Raw genomic sequence first — 24,473 nt, forward strand, 5'->3', positions numbered from 1 at the left:
CCTGTACTTCCCATTAAATTTAAGCTCAATTTCTTCATAAGATCAACCATCTGTTTCATGCCCTGTCGCAATCCCTCGTCAGAACCTGCAGGAACCATAGGTACTCCTTGACTAGCTTGTGGTACCATCTGCATAGCTTGGACTTCAGTGGGCTTCATCCTCTCAATCACTGCATTCATGGGTGTAGCCTCCACTCTACGAATCTCCGGCTGTGCTACAACTGGAATCATCCCCAGCTGATTCATCCGTTGCAACTTCCAATCTTTTGATTTAGCAATTTCCACCGCATCCTCATAAGACCTGGGCTTCTTCAATTCCACTTTCCAGCGAATACTCCTCTTAAGCCCGGCTACAAACTTGTTTTTCTTCATCATGTCAGGAGGTACCTGATCTTCCCCTAAAGCCCTGCATAAAGTTCCCCACAGCAAAGAGAATTTCTTGACATAATCATCAATTGATTCCAACTCACCTTGTGTCAGAGCTTGCACCTCATGCCAAACCTTGTCGGGGTCTTCTACCTTCTTGAACCTGTTGCTAAATGCTGTCTTTAATCCATTCTCAGTCATATCAAGATGTGGAACAGCAACCCTCAATGACTCCTCATAAGCTCTGTACCAGGTCCTTGCATCCCCTTTCAAGCAAATGCTCAGTAGCCGCAACACTTGTACCGACTCATTGATGTGGTTGCTTATGCATGCAACCTCCATCTTTTCCAGGAAATCTGCCACATCCTCATTAGGGCTACCATAAAACTCTGGATAAGACATCATTTTAACTCCCAAACTTCACCTCAAATCCCAAGAAAGCACCTTCCCTGAAACCCTCAACTCCTAGGGCCTACACCCTTGTAAACTGAAGAAAATAGGAGAGCTATCCTCAGTCAAACAATGCCAGAGCAACTCCTCAGTGGGGGCACCAGAAAGATGTGAGGCAGCTCAGGAACACAGGAAGGCTGCTATAGCTCGCCGACTCACCACCTTCGGAACACTCACAAGCACAAGGGACACCACCAGCTTCTCTAGCTGGAAAGAAAATCAGCAATAGACCACAACCCAATCGGCGGAGTACAGAGGGGAACTTACAATTGTCCAAACACAAACACAGAAAATAATGACAGAAGCTTGTCGAGCTCCAGCCTGATCACATCAGCAGGCGAGCAATCACACAAAGACAAGTTCACAACTGCCACCACTTCCGTTATTAACACATCACACACTCCCTCTCATAGCTCACACAGCATCACCCGCCTTGCAATATTGCAATAGATTTGTTTCCCTTGTCTCTGGCTGTAGCAGCCCACGACTCAAAAGAAACTGAACCACACTTGGTTCACGTGTCCACTAGACCCTTGCCATGCACAATTCAAGGTTTCAAGAACCCCTAGGAAGGAAGACTATGATGAGAAATCAATGCCTTGCCTGCTGCTACGCCCGAGAACTTGCAGCTCTCCCACAGGGTGGTATCGCCAGCTCTCTGCAGCTCTTTCCACGCTGTCACCTCTTCTCGCCTCTCTGCAGCCACGCTATCCACCAGCTACCAAGGTCCCTCACAAGGCGGCTCCTTAGCCCACACAACCTGCTGCCGGCTCATCTGCGCTCCTCTTCTCTGGCTCCCTCTCACTTCAGCAAGGCGGTCCACTGGTCCCCAGTGCCTCTGCACTTCAGACTCTTCGCTCGATGACGCCAACTCTACCTGCTTACCTCGAGGCCCCCAGCAGCTCAAGGCTACACATAGTACACCACTTTCTGCAGCTCTCTTGCGCCTGTGCTGCCTCCACGTCCCTGTCACCACTTCCACTGTTGCTGACGACCGGCGCTTCACACACACAAAACCAGCGCTCCTCTACACTGTCTGCTGCAGCGCCTTCAAGGCCATGCACTAATTCTGCACCCCGGCTCCCTACTCCTTTGAGGCGGCCATCTTCACGTGCACCCGCCTCTATCACCAGCCCTTGTACCTGCAGCTTGCCTCCACGCACCACAGCCGCCCTCTATGCAGCTCTTCGTCCAGCCGTCGCCAGCCTTTTCTCAATCACCTTTTCGCCTCGCCTCCCGTCTCTGCACTCTCCAGGTGTCTCTTTTTTCTTCTACTCGACGACCCGGTCTCTTACTCCTTCGAGGCGGCCATCTCTCCTTCTCGCATCTTCGCCAGCTTCTTCTCGATGGTGTGTTGGCAACCACCCAAGCTTCCACATGGCTCTTTATAAAGTGGCCACATGATATATATTATTATTATTTTTTAAAGCTTCCATTAGATGGCCACACATTACTAAAAGGGCTCTTCCTTTTCTTGTGTTTTTCCAGAAGAAACGGCGCCCATACTTTCCTTCCAAAACAATGCTGCCAGAGCTGCCCACAACTTCGTGATCAGCAGCATCAACTTACCAAACCAGACCATTTCCCAGTCGGTGCCCTGTTTTGCCGGCCATCTCCACATTCATGCTAAAAATGGAGTACCATCTCTGCATCCAGAATCATCACATCCGGGTTTCCGTAACACCTTCACGTGCAGGCATCAGCATCAGCTCGTAAAAAAAAACATAAAACCATCCACTCTGTACAATTGCCAGGGCATTCAGGCCATACCTCAACGGGCAAGGCACCTTTTGAGATTGTGGAAGGAGGGAAGAAGGTACCACCCATTTTGCACACAAAGGATAAGATCTTTGAGGCTAATCAGTATGTGGAGAGTATGGATGAAGCTTATCGGAGAGTTAAGTTGGCACTCCAGAAAACTCAGCAAAAGCAAAAGAAAGCCGCAGACCGTCACAGACGTGCTTTAGAGTTTGCATTGGGTGATTGGGTTCTTTTGCGATTCGAAAAGGCTAGGCTCAAGAAGATGAAGGGTAAAGAGCGCTTATTCCCTAAGTTGAGCATGCGCTATTATGGGCCTTTTCACGTATTGGAAAAGATTGGTGAGGTGGCCTATCGCTTGAAGAGAGATTGGGACGCTAATCTTGCCATATTGTATATTTCACTTTGGATATTTTGTTGTATCACCAGATTGCAATCGAGGACGCTTGCCATTTTTCAAGAGGGAGGTATGTCATGACCCTGTGAAAATGGAACAGCACAAGTGTGGGCATGGTGGTTGTTGAGCAAAATAAATATTAAATGATTCATATTTGGGGTGCCCGGACAAAGGGAATGATGTGTGGACATCTCCAGGTGTGAAGGGGGACCAAGAACATTAATATTTTTAATGTTCTAACCATGGGTGGCCCCTAGGCCTAAGTGGCCCCTAGGAAACTTTAATAAACATTAAAGTAAGGGCCTTAGGATATTTTTGGAGGGAGGAAACTCCACTTTTGGAGTTACACGCCTCTCTCATCTCTCTCTCTCTTGCTTTTGGGGAGCATGCAAGCTACGTGCAGAGAAGAGAAGGAAAACGCTGTGGACTGGACTGGTTGCATAGTCGACTAGCTGCTGGTTTCCGTACAGAACAGGACAAGCCATACACACAGCAAGTACAGTCCACGTGGCTGCTATACGATTTCAGGTACAAGTTTAGGCGGCGCTGGTTCAGGCGGCTACAGCTCTATTGCAGGCTGGTTTAGGTGAAGCAAACAGGGTACCGTACAGCAAGTACAGGCGGCTGTACGTCAGCTGACACAGGCGACTGATTGCAGGCGCAGAACTGTACAAGCTGGTACAATCGAGTACAGCAGGCGAACACCTGTACGAGCTGATTCAGGCGACTGCAGCACATTCCGTACAATCCTGTACGGACAGATTCAGTCAGGTATTGTTGACCTGTACAGACAAGTACAGGCAGGTACTGACCTGTCAGTCCTGAACAGTAAGGCGGCACATCTCCAGCTGCTGGTGGGACTTTATCAGAACATAGTTGGTGCATCAGTCAAGTGGTTGCAGGGAGGAAAGTACAGACAATCTTTGGCAAGTACAGACTGGTACATTCAGTTTCTCGAGTGCAGAACCACGCACTGAATTGGTAAGCTCTGAACTTGTCCATCTTTCTTTCTTTCCATTGGCTTATGTCTGCTGCAGAGTTGTGTTATCTGGCCCCTTGTGAGAGGAGGGGTATGGATGGTCTCTGCCTAGACCAGACTATTACCATGGACATGACGGTTCACAAGCAGTCTTGCCGAGGGTCCTCCCCATAGAGAGAAAGAGTGTGCTCTGATACAACCCACACAGGTCCCAAATCTGCCCATGCCCCAGCGCCAAGTTCAAAGAATACACATGATCACTTGACTGCATCTGCACTCCAACTTGTGAATAAGTTCTGCATTAACAAGGTTGTGAGTACCACCAGGTACCACCAAGGCCAATCCATACATCCATATAAGATCATTGGGACTGAAGACTGACATGTTGAAGTTGCATACCATGCAAGCACTATGATCAAGAACTGTAGTATCCATGGAAGAGATTTTAGCGTTACCTTTTGCTTCGATCACATGAGCTGCCTTGGGTGATTTTTTCCACCTATGGACAACTCGCCTTCATATGGCCCTTCTGACCACAAATGAAACACCCACCATCTTGGAAAGTTTGGAGATCTTAGACAATTTTCTTCGCTATTGCAAATTGAAATCACCCGAAGCTTTGGTTTGCTTTTGATTCATTGAGCTTTCGTTTACACTGGGAACCCTATTTGAAACTACCTAGAGTATGAGATTTCTAGGAGACACGTTTCTATGTTTGGCTAGCCATCGTCTCCTTATAAATCCTAGCATACTTGATGGCATCCTCAAGCATTTTGCTATGATTGTTTCTCACCTGAAGTTTGTCATCTCCTACCAGCCCACAAAATGAATACATATGAGATTTCTTATCACAAAACAAGCTTAAATGAATTAACCTCATTCTAAGTAGGCTAATAATCATAAAAATGATTAATCTTCATATCTAGCTTGATAAGCCTAGAGTTTAGGGTAAGAAAATGAGATTAGAATTAAGGACTATCGTTCCAAGAAGGATTTAACTATAAAAGTGAGTAAGAGATTACAAATCAAAAACAATATATTTAAGCATAAGAGATTAACATTAATTCATTTAAACAACATAAATCAATAAGGGCATAAGAGATTAACATTAATTCATTTAAACAACAATATATTTAAGCATAAGAGATTAACATTAATTCATTTAAACAACAATATATTTAAGCATAAGAGATTAACATTAATTCATTTAAACAACATAAATCAATAAGGGCATGGTTTTAAAAAGAAACCATGAATTAGAATGCTTCCCAAGCATGTAGAGAGGTTGGGAAGAAGATTACCATCCAAGAAGAGAGCAAAACATCATTGTTTTAGGCTTACCCTTGGTTTTTGGCTTGATTCTTTAAGGAAATGTATAGCCCTCAAGGAAGAGGCTTGGGATAAAGAATCCACACAAAGTCGTGGCATCCATGTGTCCAACCCGAGACTACAACTCACTCAGCTGCTGTAAATACATGTCAAAAGGCGTGTTCTACATATCCAAGTTTGCAAACTTGGACACCACGTCAAACTCATCCTCCGCCTCCGCCCAAAGGAACTCATCTTGAAATCGAGTCTCGAAATGGAGTCTCAAAATCTACCCAAGGAGTAGGTTTATGCTTCAGCTCTCTCAACCAAGGGCTTTTCCCTTCAAAAAACCCCTCACCATCTGTATCTTCTCAGCATCTAGAAAAGGGTGAAACTCAAAGTGAACATTCCAACAATCGAGCCAACAATCTACAACCTCCTATGTCCTCACCTTCTTGCCCGCAAAAGCATCTAATGTGAAGAAAGAGCCACTACAACCGTAGCTTCAGTAGTTGCTGAACCAACCACTGTCCTATGGAGAAGTAACACCCATTCCCGTAACTGATGAATATTAACCTATAAATCAGCCCGAAGTTCTGCCATCTACTCCTCGAAGTAAGTTTTCTCTACCCCCTCGACCTCTTCTTGCTCAAGCTCCACGTAATCCCCTTCCGGTTGAGGATGCTCCTAATGGTCCAATAGGGTATCATCAAGCTGATCAGCCTACTCTTATGCCTGGTTGTACTCCTGCTACATCTCGTCATGCATCTTCATATTTTGTTGACAGTGCTCTTGTTGCCACCGCATGTATCGAGGAACCTATTTCTCATGTAGATGCATTGGGTTGCAACCATGCACTCGGAGTTGGACTCCATTGAAAAGAACCGTATTTGGGAGTTATGTGACTTACCTGCTGGCATGCTATTGGCACTAAGTGGGTATATAATCTTAAACGTAAGCCTGATGACTATATGAATCGTCATAAGGCTCATTTGGTCGCCAAAGGTTATGCTCAGCGTGACGGCATTGACTAGGAGGAAACTTTTGCTCCTACTTCGCATATGACTATCATTCGTACTGTTGTTGCTTTGGCTGCACACAAGGGTTGGTATGTACATCAATTGGATGTTAAGACTACTTTTCTTAATGGTGATTTGTAGGAGGAAGTGTATGTATCTCAGTCTCTTGGCTTTGTTCAGAAAGGGGCAAAAAAGAAAGTATGCAGGTTACATAAAGCACTTTATGGCCTTAAACAAGCTCCTGATACTTGGTACCGAAAAATTCATGCGTACTTGACTACTAATGGATTCCGAAATAGTCCAACTAAGAGTACTCTCTACATTCGCACAGATGAGGACAGCCTGCTAATCCTTATTCTTTAAGTGGATGACATGCACATTATTGGTCTTGATGAGGACAAACTTTCAGCCTTCAAAGCTGAATTGCTGAGTGCTTTTGATGTCCCAGACATGGGGCATTTACATTACTATTTGGGCATTCAGTTTATATCTATTAAGGGAGGTATCCTACTATCTCAGCAAAGATACATTGAGCAACTCCTTGAGCGTTTCCAAATGACAGATTGTAAACCTGTTTCTACTCCAATGGAACCAAGTTTAAAACTTTCACTTGAGGATGCTTCGGAGCCATTTGATGCCGCCACTTATTAACAAGCTGTGGGATGCCTTATTTATCTATGCACTACCCATCTGGACATTTAGTTTGTTGTTTCACAGATGGGCAGATTCATGCATATCCCTGGCACTCAGCATTGGCAGCCATGTAAGCATGTCTTTCGCTACCTTAAAGGCACCATTGACTTTGCATTGTTTTATGGAAGCTCTCCTACATTGTGCTTGATTGCTTTTACAGCCAGTGACTAGGCAAGATGCTACGACACGTGAGTGTCTACCAATGGAAACTATTTTCTTCTTGGTGGTTCATGCATTTCATGGCTCCACAAGAAGCAGCCTACAATGGCCACTTCTAATTGTGAAGCTGAATACAAGGCAGTCTTTACAACTACTGTGGAATGTGTTTGGCTACGACATCTATTAGCCGATCTTGGTATTAGACCGCCGTCTTCTACCACCATCTACACTGACAGTCAGACTGCTTTGGCCGTTGCTGGGAATCCCATATTTCATGCTCGCACAAAGCATATCAAGGTCCATTACCATTATGTCACACAAAGGCTCCATGCTCGAGAGACTGACTTGACTTATGTGCCTACACAGGCCAATGTGACAGACGGATTTACAAAGCCTCTTTCCAGAGAGAAGTTTGAAGCTTTTCACAAAGCTTTAAACCTACAGCCTCTACCAGGGTATCTGTTACACCCTGTTTACGTTCACATCATTCACTTCAAGGGGTTTTGTTAGCCATTTCTCCTCATAGAAGTTCAAGCGTGAACTTCTAATCTACTCATGGGCACTTTTTACCATGTGGCATGACTGGACATGGGTTTTTAACCCGTGTGAACACACTTATTGAGTGTTGGTCTTTTAGACCTAGACTTTATAGTACTTTGTACTTTTCACATTTCATCATTATCAAAGTACACGTTTTCGAGCACTCACTCTCACGTTTCTCTCTGATCGAGTTGTGTGTGTGTGTGTGTGTGTGTGTGTGTGTGTGTGTGTGTGTGTGTGTGTGTGTGTGCAGAGCTTCCCTGCAACATCCAACATCTCCTACTCGCCTCCCTGCCCTCCTCCTCCTAATCACCTCTCTTCCATGCTTCCTATGTCATGTGCATCATAGATGCCATGGACATTCCCAGGGCTAGATCCAGAAAAGGCAACCAGATAAAGAGTATGAACCCAGTAGAAAAACCAGGATGATGGAGCACAGAGCACAGAGCACCTCTGCAGGGTAGACTGAAGCAAGGCTTGGAGAAGAACCAAAGGGATGCTGTCGGCTGCTCACAGAACCAGTCGGCTGAATCAGAGGACTTGGGCAGCATCAGGCGCATCATAAACAAGCAGCAGATCCAGTCGGGCAGAGTTTATCATCAGTCGGGCAGCGCTGAATATTAGTATGGACATGGAACTGGCCGACCAGCAGTCGGCCAGCATAAAAAGGAGTCCAAGACCCATATAAAAAGGCCCCCTTGCTCTATGTTTCATTCATTCAAACCCACTAGGGGTTGGGATCACTAGAGGTCCCATAGGGGACAGGTTTTGGTGTTTTACCACCTTTTCAAGAAGGCAGCCAAGGGCTGCAAGATATGTACCCTTTTTGTACCATAGTATATACTGAATTTCCAGCACTTCTCACTCTCTCTCTCTACTCTCTCTCTACCTGCGTTTTTGCATCAGATGGTGCGTTTTTGCATCAGAAGGTTTCCAAGAGTGTTTAGGGCTGAAAGAAGACTTCCCAGAGCTTCCGCGTGTTACATTGGTATCAGAGCATCAAGCTCAGCAAAGCTAAACGCTGAATCAGTCCCAGATGATGGTGTACAGGTCCAAGGTACAGGAAAGTACACGGATTCGAAGCCCAAGGCGGGAACACAGATCGGGAAGAACTCCCAGGAGGTTTGTTGGTGGTGTTCCACAGTGCCAGATGGGGATGGCAGTTCCGTGAGCCAGATAGGTTCTTAGGTAACGGTCCCAAGGGAGGTTGATCCTCCAAGGGTGATGTGAGAGTGCCAGACTCAGTTCCCAGGAAAGAAGACCAAGACGGTGTTCAGAGTCAGGGCAAGAAGGGATGGTGGACTAGAGGAACCAGATGCATAGATCTTCATCAGAGACAGAGTGGTTTGGAGAACAGACCGGATTTTCAGAGAAAAAGGGTTGCCAGGAATGGATGATGACAGAGGGACTTCGGGACAGGATTGGGATGATGACAGTCATCCAAGAGCAGGTTGGATTCCCGTCATCAAGTTTAGCAGAGGGGGATGTCATGTGCATCATAGATGCCATGGACATTCTCAGGGCTAGATCCAGAAAAGGCAACCAGATAAAGAGTATGAACCCAGTAGAAAAACCAGGATGATGGAGCACAGAGCACAGAGCACCTCTGCAGGGTAGACTGAAGCAAGGCTTGGAGAAGAACCAAAGGGATGCTGTCGGCTGCTCACAGAACCAGTCGGCTGAATCAGAGAACTTGGGCAGCATTAGGCGCATCATAAACAAGCAGCAGATCCAGTCGGGCAGAGTTTATCATCAATCGGGCAGCGCTGAATATTAGTATGGACATGGAACTGGCCGACCAGCAGTCGGCCAGCATAAAAAGGGGTCCAAGACCCATATAAAAAGGCCCCCTTGCTCTATGTTTCATTCATTCAAACCCACTAGGGGTTGGGATCACTAGAGGTCCCATAGGGGACAGGTTTTGGTGTTTTACCACCTTTTCAAGAAGGCAGCCAAGGGCTGCAAGATATGTACACTTTTTGTACCATAGTATATACTGAATTTCCAGCACTTCTCACTCTCTCTCTCTACTCTCTCTCTACCTGCGTTTTTGCATCAGATGGTGCGTTTTTGCATCAGAAGGTTTCCAAGAGTGTTTAGGGCTGAAAGAAGACTTCCCAGAGCTTCCGCGTGTTACATCCTACCCCCACGGCCATCTCATCCATGCCTACTACTCACCCCTCTATATCCTACTCACATCATCACCATCGTCATCTCCCCTTCTCACCCGGCCACACAGCCGACTAGCCTCGCCACCTTCTCCAGCATCTCCTACCACACAAGGCTGTCCGCTTTTGCTCTTTGTACAACACCTCCTTAGATGCCAATTTGGGTATCCTCTTTGGTAGCATCCTCACATTTTCCTGTCACATGTGCACTTTGGCTCATGGCAAATGGCCTTCCCACCATGCCGTTTCCCTTTAAGCACTCCATCACTAGATTCCTCCGGCCTCGCAAGCATCCCACGTTTTCCGTTCCAGTATCCACCGCCATGACTTTCCCGCCTACGTCGATGAGGAGGGTTGCCTTGTCAGTACAACCCCTCACTTCCACATCTTGTAGAGCTGCAAACCATGAATCCTCAAGTACATTATCTATTCTCATATGCTACCACATCATCCACATCTTTGGACTCTTCTGACGATTTTGACCCTAGGTACCACCCTTCCAAGGATGATACTGCTATTTCCCCCCTTCGACCTCTCCCACTTCCCCTCATCGTCACCATCTACATGCTACCCACTCTGCTTCCACCCCAGTTTATGTGTACCAATTTACTTTGTTGCCACCATCTACCTCCAGATCCATCCCCTTAACCATTAATTTTGCCGACCCCTCCCCATTCCAACTTCCCCCGCTCCTCTCTTTGTTTAGTAAAGCCAATTTGGCCAAGTCTTGCTCGGCCTCACTTCCATCCAACCTCTACCAACGGTGGATGCACCTCCGTGTGCAGCCTTCCTCACCCATTTTCCTGACATGCCCAATGGCCAATGGCAGTTGTATCCTACATTTCTCTCTAGCATCATTGCCAACAACAACCCCCCCCCCCCAAGATTCCGTTAGTATCAATCGTCATTCAGACACTCTTATCATCGGCATTCCCCCATTGAGCTCTTTGGCTTGCGACCATTGCCTTGCTAGCTCCCACTCCTCTCTCCAATCTCCGTACCCTACACCTTTGTCATATTCCATTATTATTTACTACTCCAATAAATTCCCACAGCTCCCTTGCCTTTTGTTTCCACCCATCACACCGAGACCTTTTACTACTTCTGCACCTGCAGCCCCTTTCCCTTCCAACATGTCATCTATGAATCCATCACACCGAGGCCTTTTACTACTTCTGCACCTACCGCCCCTTTCCCTTCCAACATGTCATCTATGAATCCATCACACCGAGGCCTTTTACTGCTTCTGCACCTGCCGCCCCTTTCCCTTCCAACATGTCATCTATGAATCGCCGCCGCTTTCAGGCTCAACTCAACAAGCCCAAAATCTCCTCCTTCACTTGGCCTTCTTCTTGGCGCCCATCCCGGGTCTGACCTCAATGCAACAAGATTCCCCTCTTCCTCCCATCGTCCCCTCTCATCATTCCTCTCCCCACCCCTCCTATCCCCTCCCCTTCCATTTCCACCACAGGGACCTCTCATGGCATTGTCATTGGGTGTGGCCCACTTCCCTCGTCCGCAGTTACTTCTCCAACCCCCACCTCGCCAGACAGAGTCACCACCCTCCCTCACCTCGCCAACAGCATTTTCTGCTCCCTCCCCAACCTCACCATCCACCCTCACCACTCCTCCACCACTTCACATGGGCAGTGAGATGTCATCTGGATCCCTCACAGGAGCCCTCCCTATCTCCATGGTGGTTACCACTCTTCCTGCCACTACCTTGTCAATAGCTACTGCGGAGCCCTCTACCTCTCCGGATTCTCCACATGGAGTTAGCTTCCTTGCTAGTGGTCCTCCCTTTTCTCTTACACTGGGATAACCCCATTTCCACTTGTATGTGAATAAAAAGTTCATAATTATTATCTCCACCCTTCTTCTTATGCTGAAAATTTAATTCCCTATAATGTAGTGATTTTGCTGCAAAAAAAATTGCATGTGCGTGCACTCTATGTGAGCTGATAGATGGATTGAAAATCACCTTTTGCCTATGTCAATAATTCCTTTAGAGACCACCTAAATGCAAGAACTGCACGGAGCAATGTCAAAGAGTGAGTAGCGATGGCATGCAGGGTTACCAGGTAGTGAGAAGCATGTGCTGGGAACGTGGGTGGGCCATGGCAACCGCGGCGACACACGGGGCTTCCGCAAGGGATGTCATCTCGCAGGTAATACTCTTGGAGGCTGATGTGCACTGTTTTGCTCTTCTTGCTGGCTTTGCAGCCACGGACTATCTGCATTTTGTTGCAGGCCCAAAAGAAATGAACTCTAATGGGGGAAGAGAGAGAAAGAGAGAGACAGAGCGAGACAGAGCAGCGCTAACCTGTCGAACAACCCAGCCTGCTACTTCTTCTCCCTCTTGTGCAACACCACTTCCTCGATCCATTTTGGTCCGACCAAACTTTAATATTTGAGAGCGTTTTATAAGGTTCTTGAAACCACTAGGCTTTTTAGACACCACTTTTCTTGTTGTGTTGTATGTGCTGTGAGAGAGAGAGAAAGAAAGAAAGAAAGATATATTAAGAGTCTACTAAAGACCCAATGGGCCTCTAAGACCAAAGTGGTACAATAATGTCCATGGCATATCTCATCATGGATTGGAAAATAAAATAGAATGAAAACATAAATATAGCTATCTCATTGGGGTGATACAAAACTGTCCATGGAAAACTAAGAACATAAAAACATGGGAGCAACATCAGCTCCTCCGAGTAGATGGTATACCACTCTCCAAAATGTCAAGCATGGGGTTGACGAGTATAGACAAGAGGTCTCCCTCAACTATGTCACATGGAAAGGTGGCTCGATGACGATGGAGCATGTCCTGGATCTGGAGTTGATGAGGTGATCATGGCCGACAGGGGGGTCGAGGGCGTCGGGCACGCTCGTGGAGGGTCCACAAGATCCACTATGTCGGTTTCCTCCACCTCCTGGGTCCGGAAGAAACTAGTGATGGTTGGCTACCGAGGGAGGGGGCGGGGTGGGTGGGGCTTGTGTCTCAAGAAGGTATCCCTATGTCTGCGGAGCTCAAGCACGAAGAGGCCCAGGCAACGCTAGTCCTGGAAGTCAATGATCCTGGAGAGTGGACCGAATCCCTCACGAAATAGACAGTGAAACCTCCCACGGATCTCATAGTATACTGGGCAGCGGCATATGTAATGCTCCTCCGTCTCAACCTCTGTGTGGCATAGTCAGCAGATCCTCTCCTCTCTGGGTATCTGTACGAGCTTCCCGGCTCAAAGAGAGAGAGAGAGAGAGAGAGAGAGAGAGAATCTCATGAAACGGGTGTTGCAAAGGAAGACATGCAGACGCAACGTTGAAGTGAAACTAAACTGTATTGCCATTCAAGCACCTATAAGCATGCTCTGATACATCTTGGCAACTTAGAGGCAACCCCCATAACCCTCTAAATTTGGAGGTGTAGGGGGAACTCAACCTACTAGTGTAGAGGGGGGTTTCAAAACCGTCTACACTAGCTGGATGAGTATTTAGCTGACAGTTTATCAGCTTTTCAATCGGTTGCCTCCTTCACACCCTCAAATGTAAAGGGTTATGGGACAGCCTCTAACTCAAGAGAAAAGTGGCCTCCTCAGCTACATGGGTTATAGTAGCTGCCTGCAGCAATATGTTGAAATGTGCAATGTAAAATGAATGGGTTATTTGGTTGAGTATGTGGGAAAGCACCTTAGAGGTGCAAGATAATATTGTGTGGTGTGAATGTTGAGAGCACATTAAAGAATGTGGAAAAGGGAGTGCCACATGGCATGATGATGTGTAAAGTGGGATAAGGCTAGAAGGCCTATATATCATTGTATGGTTCATTGTGATATGCAATAGAATTGATTGTTGAGTGTGCAATCTCTCTCTCTCTCTCTCTCTCTCTCTCTCTCTCTCTCTCTCTCTCATCATGGAGTTTCTTGTGTGATTTAATCCACCTTAATCTTGTGTCTATCACCATGATCAATTTCATATTAGGATTGTTAACATGGTATCAGAGCTAGGATGGGCTCTTGGTCATGGTGCATGTCTAGTTATAGTTCTCTTGTTTATGAAGTTATTTGATTAAGCATTGTTTTCATTTTATTATGAAAAAATTTAGCACACTCATCATTATGGATTGCATTTGGAGTCTTTGAAGCATGCCCATGGAGATTTGGAGATTTACCATGGAAGCTAAAAATGAAGATTTCAGCAATATGAAGACTATTAAGTCTTCATTAAAATGAAAGAAGCCACCCAAGAGAGTTATAAATGGGAGTTTTGCAACATGGAGAGCCTACTCATCATCATCAAGAAGCTGAAATAAGGATTTTCAGCAACAAGTACAAAGACTATGGAGTCCTCGGCATCAAGAGAAATTTGTGGAGGTAATTTGTGTAGTGTTTACCTCATAATTTTAGACATTGGGCATGGTGAAATGTTCAATTCTTGTGAAGGGTTGCTGATTTATGGGATGAGAAGATCCCACAAAGAGCACGTGAAGGTGCACATACTTGTTCAAGTGGTGGATAGGTGGTTATGGGCTGATTTGCAGTCCATGTTGGAGCTTGTCAAGAAAATGGCATGGCTCGTAGTTTGCTCAATAAAGGAGAGTAAAGAAGGGGATGGAAACCTTGGTAGTTTCCACATGTTTTGCACCTTGGTTTCATGGTAATGAAACCTCAGATAAAGAAAGCACCCATGAAGGTTCAACATGCAAAGAGAGAGGGCATGCAAGGTTATGGAGCTCATTTGGGAGCTCAAGGTAGTCATGATAATGGCACCTCAAGAGGGAGGTTAAATGGATGAGGCAAAGAGAGGAGCTTAAAGAGACAATCAAAGACTTGGGAGTCGAGCTGCTGTCAAGTGCCATTGCTGCAAAGTTTGTCGTTCAAAGAAATATTACAAGGGGAGTCAGTAGTAGATAGAGGATTGCAAAAGCCTTAAAAAGTCATGGTGATGGTGAACAAAAGAACTTTAGAGGTTACCGATTTGAATGAGGTCAACCAAGAGAAATGGCAAAGTAGCTATGGTTAAAAGTAAGTCACAATAGAAGTATGGTTTGGCAACTATTGCATGCCAAGATCAAGTTAGTTGAGATTACAACCAGTGTACAACAAGACGATGGAAGGTGACACAAAAACACACCATGTAACTCTCACAGAAGCTTGGCTACCATGGCCAAGCATGGGCTATGGCATAGAATAAAGGAGACATCAGGTGTAGATAGAGAGACAAATAGTGGCAACCGATTTGAAGGGCGTAAGTCACCATGGATCTGTAGAGCTCGAGGATTTTAGAGCTAAAGAAGAAGAATGCAGTGAGCAGGAGTGTATACCGTGGAGATAGTATCCAACAAGGGTGAATATAGTTTGTGTAGAAGAATGTGTGTGCAGAGCTTGAGGATGGTGGAAAGACATCGTGAGCAGGGGGCAACATTTGCAGGACGCTCAAAAAAAGGGCGCTATAGGCATCATCACAAGCAGTAGAATCATTGACGTTATAGAAGCAGTGAACGAACAACAGCGAACAGCAAAAGAAAGCTCATAAGAGCAAGCTCCAGCTATGGCATGCATAGGGAAAGAGGTCGCGAGGAGGAAAACGGGTCAAAGAAGGATCCTGTAGAAAATAAAGGAAACAGCTCCGTGAAGATAATTTTTTGGAAGCTAAGGTTTTTAAATAATAATAAAACCTTCGATCACAAAATGGTTCACACACACTCCTAAACCAGCCCTTGTTCACATGCTTAAAAGGCATGTTTTGTTTTTTATATTTCTCAAAGAAGATTGTTTATATATAGGTGCCTTGCCCTTGCACTGAAAATGGTTGCATTTTTCCTCACCTATACTTATGAGAGTTCCTTGCCCGAGCCCATGGGTGCTCGAAAAGGATGTAATTGTGGTGTGTGTTGAGTTATGCATGCATAGGGGTCGCACTTCATGGTTTGGTTCCCACTCGAACATTTATGTTCAAATTGGACTCAGTGGTTTCGTTGTGAGCAAGTGGGCTCAAATTGGACTTCATGTCTAGGTTGGCTAGACACATGCACACATACTTGTTGAACACTCCAATTTTCATTGAGGGGGAGTGTTGAAATTGGCAATGCCAAATTGCTAGGGGTGAGAGGTGAGTTGATCAAATTGATTGGAAAAATTTTATGCACACACCTAAGTTTACATTGAGGAGGGGTGTTGAAATGTGCAATGTAAAATGAATGGGTTATTTGGTCGAGTATGTAGGAAAGCACCGTAGAGGTGCAAGATAATATTGAGATATGCAATAGAGCTATTGTTGACGGTGCAATCTCTCTCTCTCTCTCTCTCTCTCTCTCTCTCTCTAGTCATGGAGTTTCTTGTGTGGTTTAATCCACCTTAATCTTATGCTTAATCTTGTGTCTGTCACCATGATCAATCCCATATTAGGATTATTAACACGATAGGGCTCCCGTCTCTCTAGCAGGAGGTATTGGGATCAAATTTACCTTAATGACACAACATAAGGTATTGGGGTATTGGGGTCAAATCTACCTTAATGACACAACATGAGGTATGGATTCAAATCTACCTTAATGACGCAACATGAGGTATGGATTCAAATCTACCTCTATCACATTTTCAATTTAATACCTTCTCTTGCAATACAAAAAAAGAGTAAAAAGTAGAAGTAAATTAAAATAATCTCCATGAAATGAAAATATCTCAATATTTGAAGAAGATCAAGATGCTCAATGTCGTACAAGATTCATCCATCGATGAGCTTGTCCAAATCTTCTTTGGCTGTTTATCTGTATTGGGGATTCATGTGGTAGGCTCTCTGTTTAAATGGTTTTGCGTGCCTTCAATGAGAGGGATGGTGTGTTTTACCACTTTGTTTCACAAGTTCTCAGAGTAATTCTTTTTGTGTCTGTTTACGTCTTTGAATTGATTCAGTAAGGCCATCACCTCTCTTTTAGAAGGGATGGTGTGTTTCACCCCTTCATTTCACTACTTCCCAAAGGAGTTCCCTTTATGTTTGTGTGGCAAAAACATCTTGGAACTCTTTGAGTAAATAAACTCTCCTTCTTTCTCAAAGGTTCATAGGTGAAATGAATTCATTGAGTAAGGCCATCACCTCTCTTTTAGAAGGGATGGTGTGTTTCACCCCTTCATTTTACTACTTCCCGAAGGAGTTCCCTATATGTTTGTGTGGCAAAAACATCTTGGAACTCTTTGAGTAAATAAACTCTCCTTCTTTCTCAAAGGCTCATAGGTGAAATGAATACTATGGCTTGGGCCGATAAGTTTTATTTCCTTAACCTTGGTGCAGGGCTATCATAAGAGGTATGAGGCTCTCTGTAAAGGCTTCTTTGGGCCCTCTCACAGTACACTAGTATGTCCCCAATGTTGTAGGACTTAAATTTTTTAGGCACTTGCCTTGGGTCTTCCTCTTGAGGCTCATTGAGCTCTTTGAGCTGGGCTGCCTTCTCTGGTGCCTTGGTTTATTTTGTGGCAACTTGGCAGAGCTTGGCTTGCTCGAAGCTTGTGGGTTCTTTATATCACTTTTTATAGCCACTATTCTTAGCCAAAAGGTTGATTTTACTTCCTACTATATGGTATAGTCTCATATGTGAATCAATGGTGGCCTCAACATAGCAAAGCTAATGAAGGTCCATCTCCATGAACATACATGTTAGGCTTCTTAAGTGTTGTACTCTTTCATGGTTGGGTAACTATGGGGAGTGTAGAATTTACTTCTTCTCCTATGGAATCTTTGCTAGATGAGTCACTAGCTATCCCTCGGTTTTGAGGTCACTATTAGCTCCCAAAGGGAATGTTACACCTATGGGAGGATGTCTATGGTTGCAAGGATATGAATCCAAGGAGACATGAATCAAGTCGGTAAAGTCTTCAAACAATGGGAGAGTCTAAGTTCTCACCTTCACTATCCAATAACTTGTTGTGTAACATGTCCATCTTCATTAATTTAAAAAATTATCCCTATAATAGATGAATTTATGAGTTTTTATGGTGTAAAAAATAGTGTTTTTATTAAATGACCTATTTCCACTTAGAATCTTCAAATTTTGAGTCCAAATTTAGAATCTGCACGCAATTTTACCCTAATATAGGATTTTATAGCATCCAAAACGGACACCGGGTCAAGCTTATATGCGAATTTTAGTTATTTTTAGTTTAAAAAATGGCGGCCTTTAAACCTTAATAAATGTACAATTGGGCGGCTGACGGATGGTCTGCACCCCAACAACTAGGGAAACATCCCGGACATTTTTGCTGGCGGAAAAAATATTTTCGCCCCCCTCAGGCGCTCCGATATGCAAATCGAGGCCAGTGTCCTAAATTTGGAGACCTCGCCCCAAAAAGGACCGTGCACACTCACCAGGGCGCCCGTATAATGGCCACGTAAAGACCAAAGGTCGACCACCCATTGTATGGTCCACGCGTATCGCCATGTGGACATCCATGCTAACTCTAACCAAAAGGGTACATGCGTACCACACCTTTGCCTGTGCACCACCATAATACCTTTCCCTAGGCTCATGCAGACCAGTGAGATCGGTACACTTTGATGGCACACCGTCCCTTTCATGCGTACCTTGCTCAGTACCGCAACCATACCCTGCATCTATATAAACCCCGGGGTACTCCATGCCCAGCAGCTCATTGCGTAGAGTACACCCCTAGGCTACACCCTGCACAAGGCCATACTGCCACTCTGCGCCTGCACACTATACTTGCTATACTTATAGCCGTCCCTTGTAGCATTCCTCTCAGCACTCCCTAATCAGCCATCTCTCATATAAGCCTATTCTCAATCAGCCCACCCTTGTGAGTGAGGAGAGGGTGTTCTTACCCCCCCCCCCCCCGGCGGCCCCGCGATTTGCGTAGACTTTAGCAAGAGGTTTTTTAGCTTAGAGGAGGTTCACACGCTGTGGTTTTGTGCTCATAGAATGAGCAAACAATCTCGGAATCAAGATCCGACTGAAGCACTGCGATCACAAAAAATGACGGCCTTTAAACCTTAATAAATGCACGACCAGGCATCCGATTGATGGACGGTCTGCACCCCAATGACTAGGGGAACATCTCGGACATTTTTGCTAAAAAACATTTTCACCCCCCTATGCTGCCTCTGACCAAAAGGGTACATACGTACCACACATTTGCCTGTGCACCACCACTGTACCTTTCCCCAGGCTCATGCAGACCAATGACTGGTACACTTTGATGGCACACCGTCTTTTTTCACCCGTACCTTGCTTAGCATCGCAACCGTACCCTACATCTATATAAACTGCCGAGTACTCCATGCCCAGCAGCTCATTGCGTAGAGTACACCCCTAGGCTACACCTTGCACAAGGCCGTATCACCAAGCCATATTGCCACTCTGCGCCGCCTGCACACTGTACTTGCTGTACCTGCACCCGTCCCTTGCAGCCTTCCTCTCAGCACCCCCTAATTAGCCCCATCTCTTAGATAAGCCCATTCTCAATCACCCCACCCTTGTGAGGAGAGGGTGTCCTTAACTCTTCTCCCCCCTCCTCCCGCGCGATTTGCGTAGACTTTAGCAAGAGGTTTTTGAGCTTAGAGGAGGTTCACACGACGCTGTGGTTTTTTGCTCATAGAATGAGCAAATGATCTCGGAATCAAGATCCGACTGAAGCACTGTGATCGCAGCATTGAGAACTACAAGGCGATGATCAAGATGGACCCATCCTAGAAATGCCAAAATGTCACCTCAGGAGAAGCACACGATAGTGAGATTAAAGAAAATGCCACTAATGTGGCTCCAGCCCTCCCATTGCAAGCTCCACAAGGGAATGGCGGCCAGGTTAGCTTGGTTATCATTTAAAGAAGTTTTAAATTATTCTTTAATATTAATATTAATAAATCAAGAAAGAAGATGTAAATTTTTTTTATTGAAAAATGTTAGAAATTCTATGAAGTTACTATTTGAAGTGATGTTATATTTTGTAATCAATGATTTGTATTGAAATTGCTATCTTTAAGAGAAAGAGTACATGTAGTTTTTTTTCTTGGCTTCGATGCTAACTCCGTTTCCGTGCTTGTGTTAGCTGGCGTCGTTAGCAAAGCTCGAGATCGACCCATGGTATCCCTCATACCATTGGTATCCCTCATACCATTGGGAGAATGAGGCTCGCCCCGATTGACTCAAGTGATTGTGATGTTATCTAGTTTTGAGGGCCCAGGTTAGTGCGGTGAATAAGCCCACCCTAGCACGTAGACATCCCTCTGAGGGGCGGGAGGATCAATCGACGAAGCCTGAGGGGGGCGACAGGCCGGCTTGAGTCCTTGCCACCAACGGTTGACGACGAGGTGTATGGTCCCATAGAGTTTTGCCCAGCATGTAGAGGCTCGAAGGCCGAATTCTATATCATCATCAGTATAAAGGAAAAGAATAAGAGAGCCGGTTTGGCTTGTATGGAATTGATTCTTGTATAAACTTTCTTTTTCATATATATCTTGTCTTTAGCATTATTATACTATGGAAAGAGCCTGTTTTAACGAACCTTGTGAAAGCGCCTTAATTAAGGAACATGTTTATTTATGTCAAACAATGTGGTAGGATTAATTAGAAAACAAATTGACGTGTAAGTAGAATGGAAAGTGGGAGGATGGAATGCCCCGATGGCATCATTCTACGGATGGGTGGACCCAATTAGTCGGGTTGCTTTCCAACAGATTAAGTGAAAGCCCTACGCTAGATAAATAGGTTCTCGGGCAACTCTATTCTATAAGACTAGGCCAGCGGCTATGCCTTACATGGATGAGGAAAAAAACGTTGTCTCTAGGAATCAAGATTAGTAGTTGCCCAAATTATGATCAATTACCCTATGGGTGCTTTGATTTTTAAAAGACCATGCTTCCCCTGTGAGATAGGACTAGGTCTTACTTACAAATCGTATCCTCGAATCTTTGCATCATCAAGGTGTCGATGAGTAGGAAATTTTCTCCAAGTTAAGACTTAGTAGACTATCTTAAGTGTTTCCCCTATTTCGGAAGGGGGGAACCTTACATATTGCCACATTTACAAGCATTTACCGCAGCAATCTAGAACTGTTTTTTAGAATGCATGAACCCATTAGATAAGTTCTTATTTTCAAATATATCTTTGAGGACTAGCTACCTATTGGAGTATATAATTGTGATTGGTTTCGCAATCGTGAACCAACCTTGCATATCACCATATATAAGGCCCTTTGGAAATTGGATCATAGTGTACAACCCTCTTCTTTGGAAATCCATCTTCACAAATTAGCGGTGGAAGCTTAGCCTGAATGAAAGTCTTGATTTTTGCATTCTAAAGAATGTGTTCCCATATTGGCAAGCTTGACCACGAGACTAGTTTTTCTTATTGGTGGGCTTATGGAGGGCTCCTAGAAATCCTTAGTGAATATGCTAACACCACCACCACCATCTAATATTACGAATAAAGCACGATATTCATTTTCTTGCTTTTAAAATATTGCCCCCACTTGTCATGGGTACCTTCGATAGTCTATTAGTTGAATTCCAAAAGAATTAGCAAGTAAGGCTTATTGATCACCAAATACACAACATGGCTTAATGGTCAACAAAGAAACTAAAATCACATGCTAACAAATAATGCATGTACTTCTTTACAACATATACCATGGCTGGACCTCTCTAACCCCTCTCTTCTCTCTAGTAGTATAATTACATTGAACATCATTAAGTTGACGGCTACATGTTGTGTTCCCTCAATTGTGCTAAGATGCATCTAAAGATAAATTCACTTATTCATCTGTCCATACATTAAAGATAATTAGTGACATTGTACAAGGGTTTAGCATACACATGAAGATGAATCTTTTTTAATAACCAACATGCCCCACCAATATCTGCACTCCCTTTAGTTTATAGTAGGTAGTGGTAATTTCAAGATCACATGGATATTATTCTCATATGTGGAGATTCCATTCTTGGAAACAATGTGTCCACCAAAACGATGACTCCATGCTTATTTGAGTGGGTTCAACGAGATGCGGTAGAGTTTCCACCTCTCAAAAACTTACCTAAAATAAGAAATATGCTCTCTTCACTTTGTGTACATGCAAAGATCATCTATGAATATCTATAGGATCTTAAAGGTTGTGCACATCAAGAATTGGAAAGTGGTGGGTTATTGGTCAAGCCAAATGGCATGATGAATTTTGTTCCCCATTCCTTAGAAAATGTTGTCTTGTAGTATTGATCTCCCAACATAGTGTAAATCTGGGGATAATGATCGTGGACTGTGGTGGCATTCACCTTTTTGAGAGTCGCATAGTTTGTCATTATTCTTAGGGAAGATCACTAGCCTAGTGTGCTCAATCTTGTACATGAATCCTCCATCAATGAGCTTGTCTAGATCTTCTTTAGCCATTTATCTGTACTTGGGATTCATGTGGTAGGCTCTGTATTTTAATGGTTTTGTGTGCCCTCAGTAAGAGGGATGGTGTGTTTTACCAATTCATTTCACCACTTCTTGGAGAAATACTTTGTGTATTTGTTTAATATCTTTGAGTTCGTTGAGTAAGGATATCAACTCTCCTTCAATAGGAGGGATGGTGTGTTTCACCCCTTCATTTCACTACTTCTCAAAGGAATTCCCATTATTTTCATTTAGCAAAAACATCTTGGAACTCTTTGAGTAAATCAACTCTTCTTCTTTTTCAAAGGTGAAATGAATATTGTGGCTTAGGTCCTTCATGTAGGGCCATCATAATAGGTACGAGGCTCTCTGTCGGGCTTCTTTTGGGCCCTCTCTCGGTGCACTACTATGTATACCTTAAAGTATTCAAGCACTTGCCTTAGGTATTCTTCTTGAGGTTAAATGAATAATGTGGCTTAGGTTCTTCATGCAGCACCATCATAATAGATATGAGGCTCTCTACATGGGCTTCTTTGGGCCCTCTTGTGGTACAAGGGTGTAGCATATATGGCATACACATAAAGATGAATACCCCACATGCCCCACAAATCTTTGCACTCCCTTGTAGTTTACAGTTGGTGGTAATATCAAGATTACATGGATATTATTCTTATGTGTGGAGATTCCATTCTTGGAAACGATGTATCCACCAAAAGGATGACTCTATGCTTATTTGAGTGGGTTCAACATGAGATTCAATAGAATTTGCACCTCTTAAAAACTTTCATGAAACAAGCAATATATCTCTCCACTTTGATTACACGCAAAGATCATCTATGAATATCTCTAAGATCCTAAAGGTTGTGCACATCAAGAATTGGAAAGTGGCAGGTCATTAGTCAAGCCAAATGGCATGATGCAATGTTCCCTATTCCTTAGTAAATGTTATCTATAGTATTGATCTCCCAACAACTCTCTCCAACATATAGTCAGTGTAAAGTAGTGATGGGTATGATCCTAGACTGTGGTGGCATTGACATTTTTGAGGTTCACACAGTTTAATGCTCTTAGGGAAGATCACTATCAATGAGAGCCCAGTGTGCTGAATCTCGTACATGAATCCTCCATTAATGAGCTTGTCTAGATCTTCTTTAGCCATTTATTCGCACTCAAAATTCGTTTGGTAGGCTCTCTCTTTTAGTGGGTTTGTATCCCTCTCTCTCTTTTAGTGGGTTTGTATCCCTTTAGTAAGAGGGATGGTGTGTTTTACCACTTTGTTCTAACACCTCTCGAAGAAATACTTTTTGTGTTTTCTTAACATCTTTGAATTCTTTGACTAAGACTATCAACTCTCCTTCAATAAGAGGGATGGTGTGTTTCCCCCCTTCGTTTCACTACTTCCCGAAGGAATTCCCTTTATGTTTGTGTAGAAAAAACATCTTGGAACTCTTTAAGTACACCAACTCTCCTTCTTTTTTCAAAGGTGAAATGCATATTGTGGCTTAGGTTCTTCACGTAGGGCCATCATAATAGGTATGAGGCTCTTGGTTTGAAGTCACTATTAGCTCCTAAAGGGGATGCTGCACTTAGCATGAACAAGGATGTTATTTCCATCTCGGCCAATCTCGCAAACCTTATTCCAAGCTTGGGTGGGAGGGTCTCTATGGTTTGTGAGAACATGAATACAATGAGACATGAATCTAGTCCTCAGAGTTGCTAGGTTGTGGGAGAGTCAGGGTTCTCATCTTAACTATCAATAACTTGTTTTGTGACATTTGCAAGCATCATTTACTGAAGCAATCTAGAATTGTTTTTGAGAATTCCTAGACCCATTGGATGAGTTTTGTTGTTTTCAAATCTATCTTTGAGGACTAGCTACTGGTTGCGTATACAAATGTGTTTGGATTTCCAATCGTGAAAAATTTCATTGCGAATCGTCGATGCATGTAAGGCCCTTTGGATCATAGCGTATGACTCTCTTCATTGGAAATCCATAACCACAAATGAGTGGTGGAATCTCATCTTGAAAGTCTTGATTTTTGCATCCTAAAAGATGTGTTCCTATATCGGCAAGCTTGACCATGAGACTGGTGTTTCTAAGTGGTGGGTTGATGGAGTCCTCCTAGAAATCCTTGGTGATTATGAAGACACCACACCACCACCACCACCCAATATTGCAAAGGTAACACGACATTGCTTTAAAAATATTGCCCCAACTTGTTCATGGGTACCTTCGATAGTCCATTACTTGAATTCTAAAAGAA

At 44.2% G+C, this 24,473-nt stretch overlaps 1 protein-coding gene across 2 annotated transcripts in view; it reads right to left on the reverse strand.

Moving 5' to 3' along the window:
• The window catches only part of LOC147634763 (uncharacterized), a 239,842-nt gene extending 227,556 nt beyond the window's left edge, over nucleotides 1-12,286 (reverse strand). Inside the window, exons 1-2 of one of the 2 annotated variants that reach the window (XM_086803941.1) lie at nucleotides 12,160-12,286; nucleotides 11,915-12,070 (exon numbers count right to left, since the gene is read on the reverse strand). In XM_086803941.1, the coding sequence (XP_086660067.1) occupies nucleotides 11,915-12,070; nucleotides 12,160-12,222 (219 nt within the window). In that variant the 5' untranslated portion in view covers nucleotides 12,223-12,286. The remainder of the gene's footprint in view (nucleotides 1-11,914; nucleotides 12,071-12,159) is intronic. The other variant, XM_086803942.1, reaches the window with a different exon arrangement.
• Nucleotides 12,287-24,473: the final 12,187 nt, after the last annotated feature.

The sequence above is a fragment of the Cibotium barometz genome, chromosome 10 (assembly GCF_041138505.1).
Source record: "Cibotium barometz isolate CiBa-2024 chromosome 10, ASM4113850v1, whole genome shotgun sequence".
In the NCBI taxonomy this organism is placed as follows: Eukaryota; Viridiplantae; Streptophyta; class Polypodiopsida; order Cyatheales; family Cibotiaceae; genus Cibotium; species Cibotium barometz.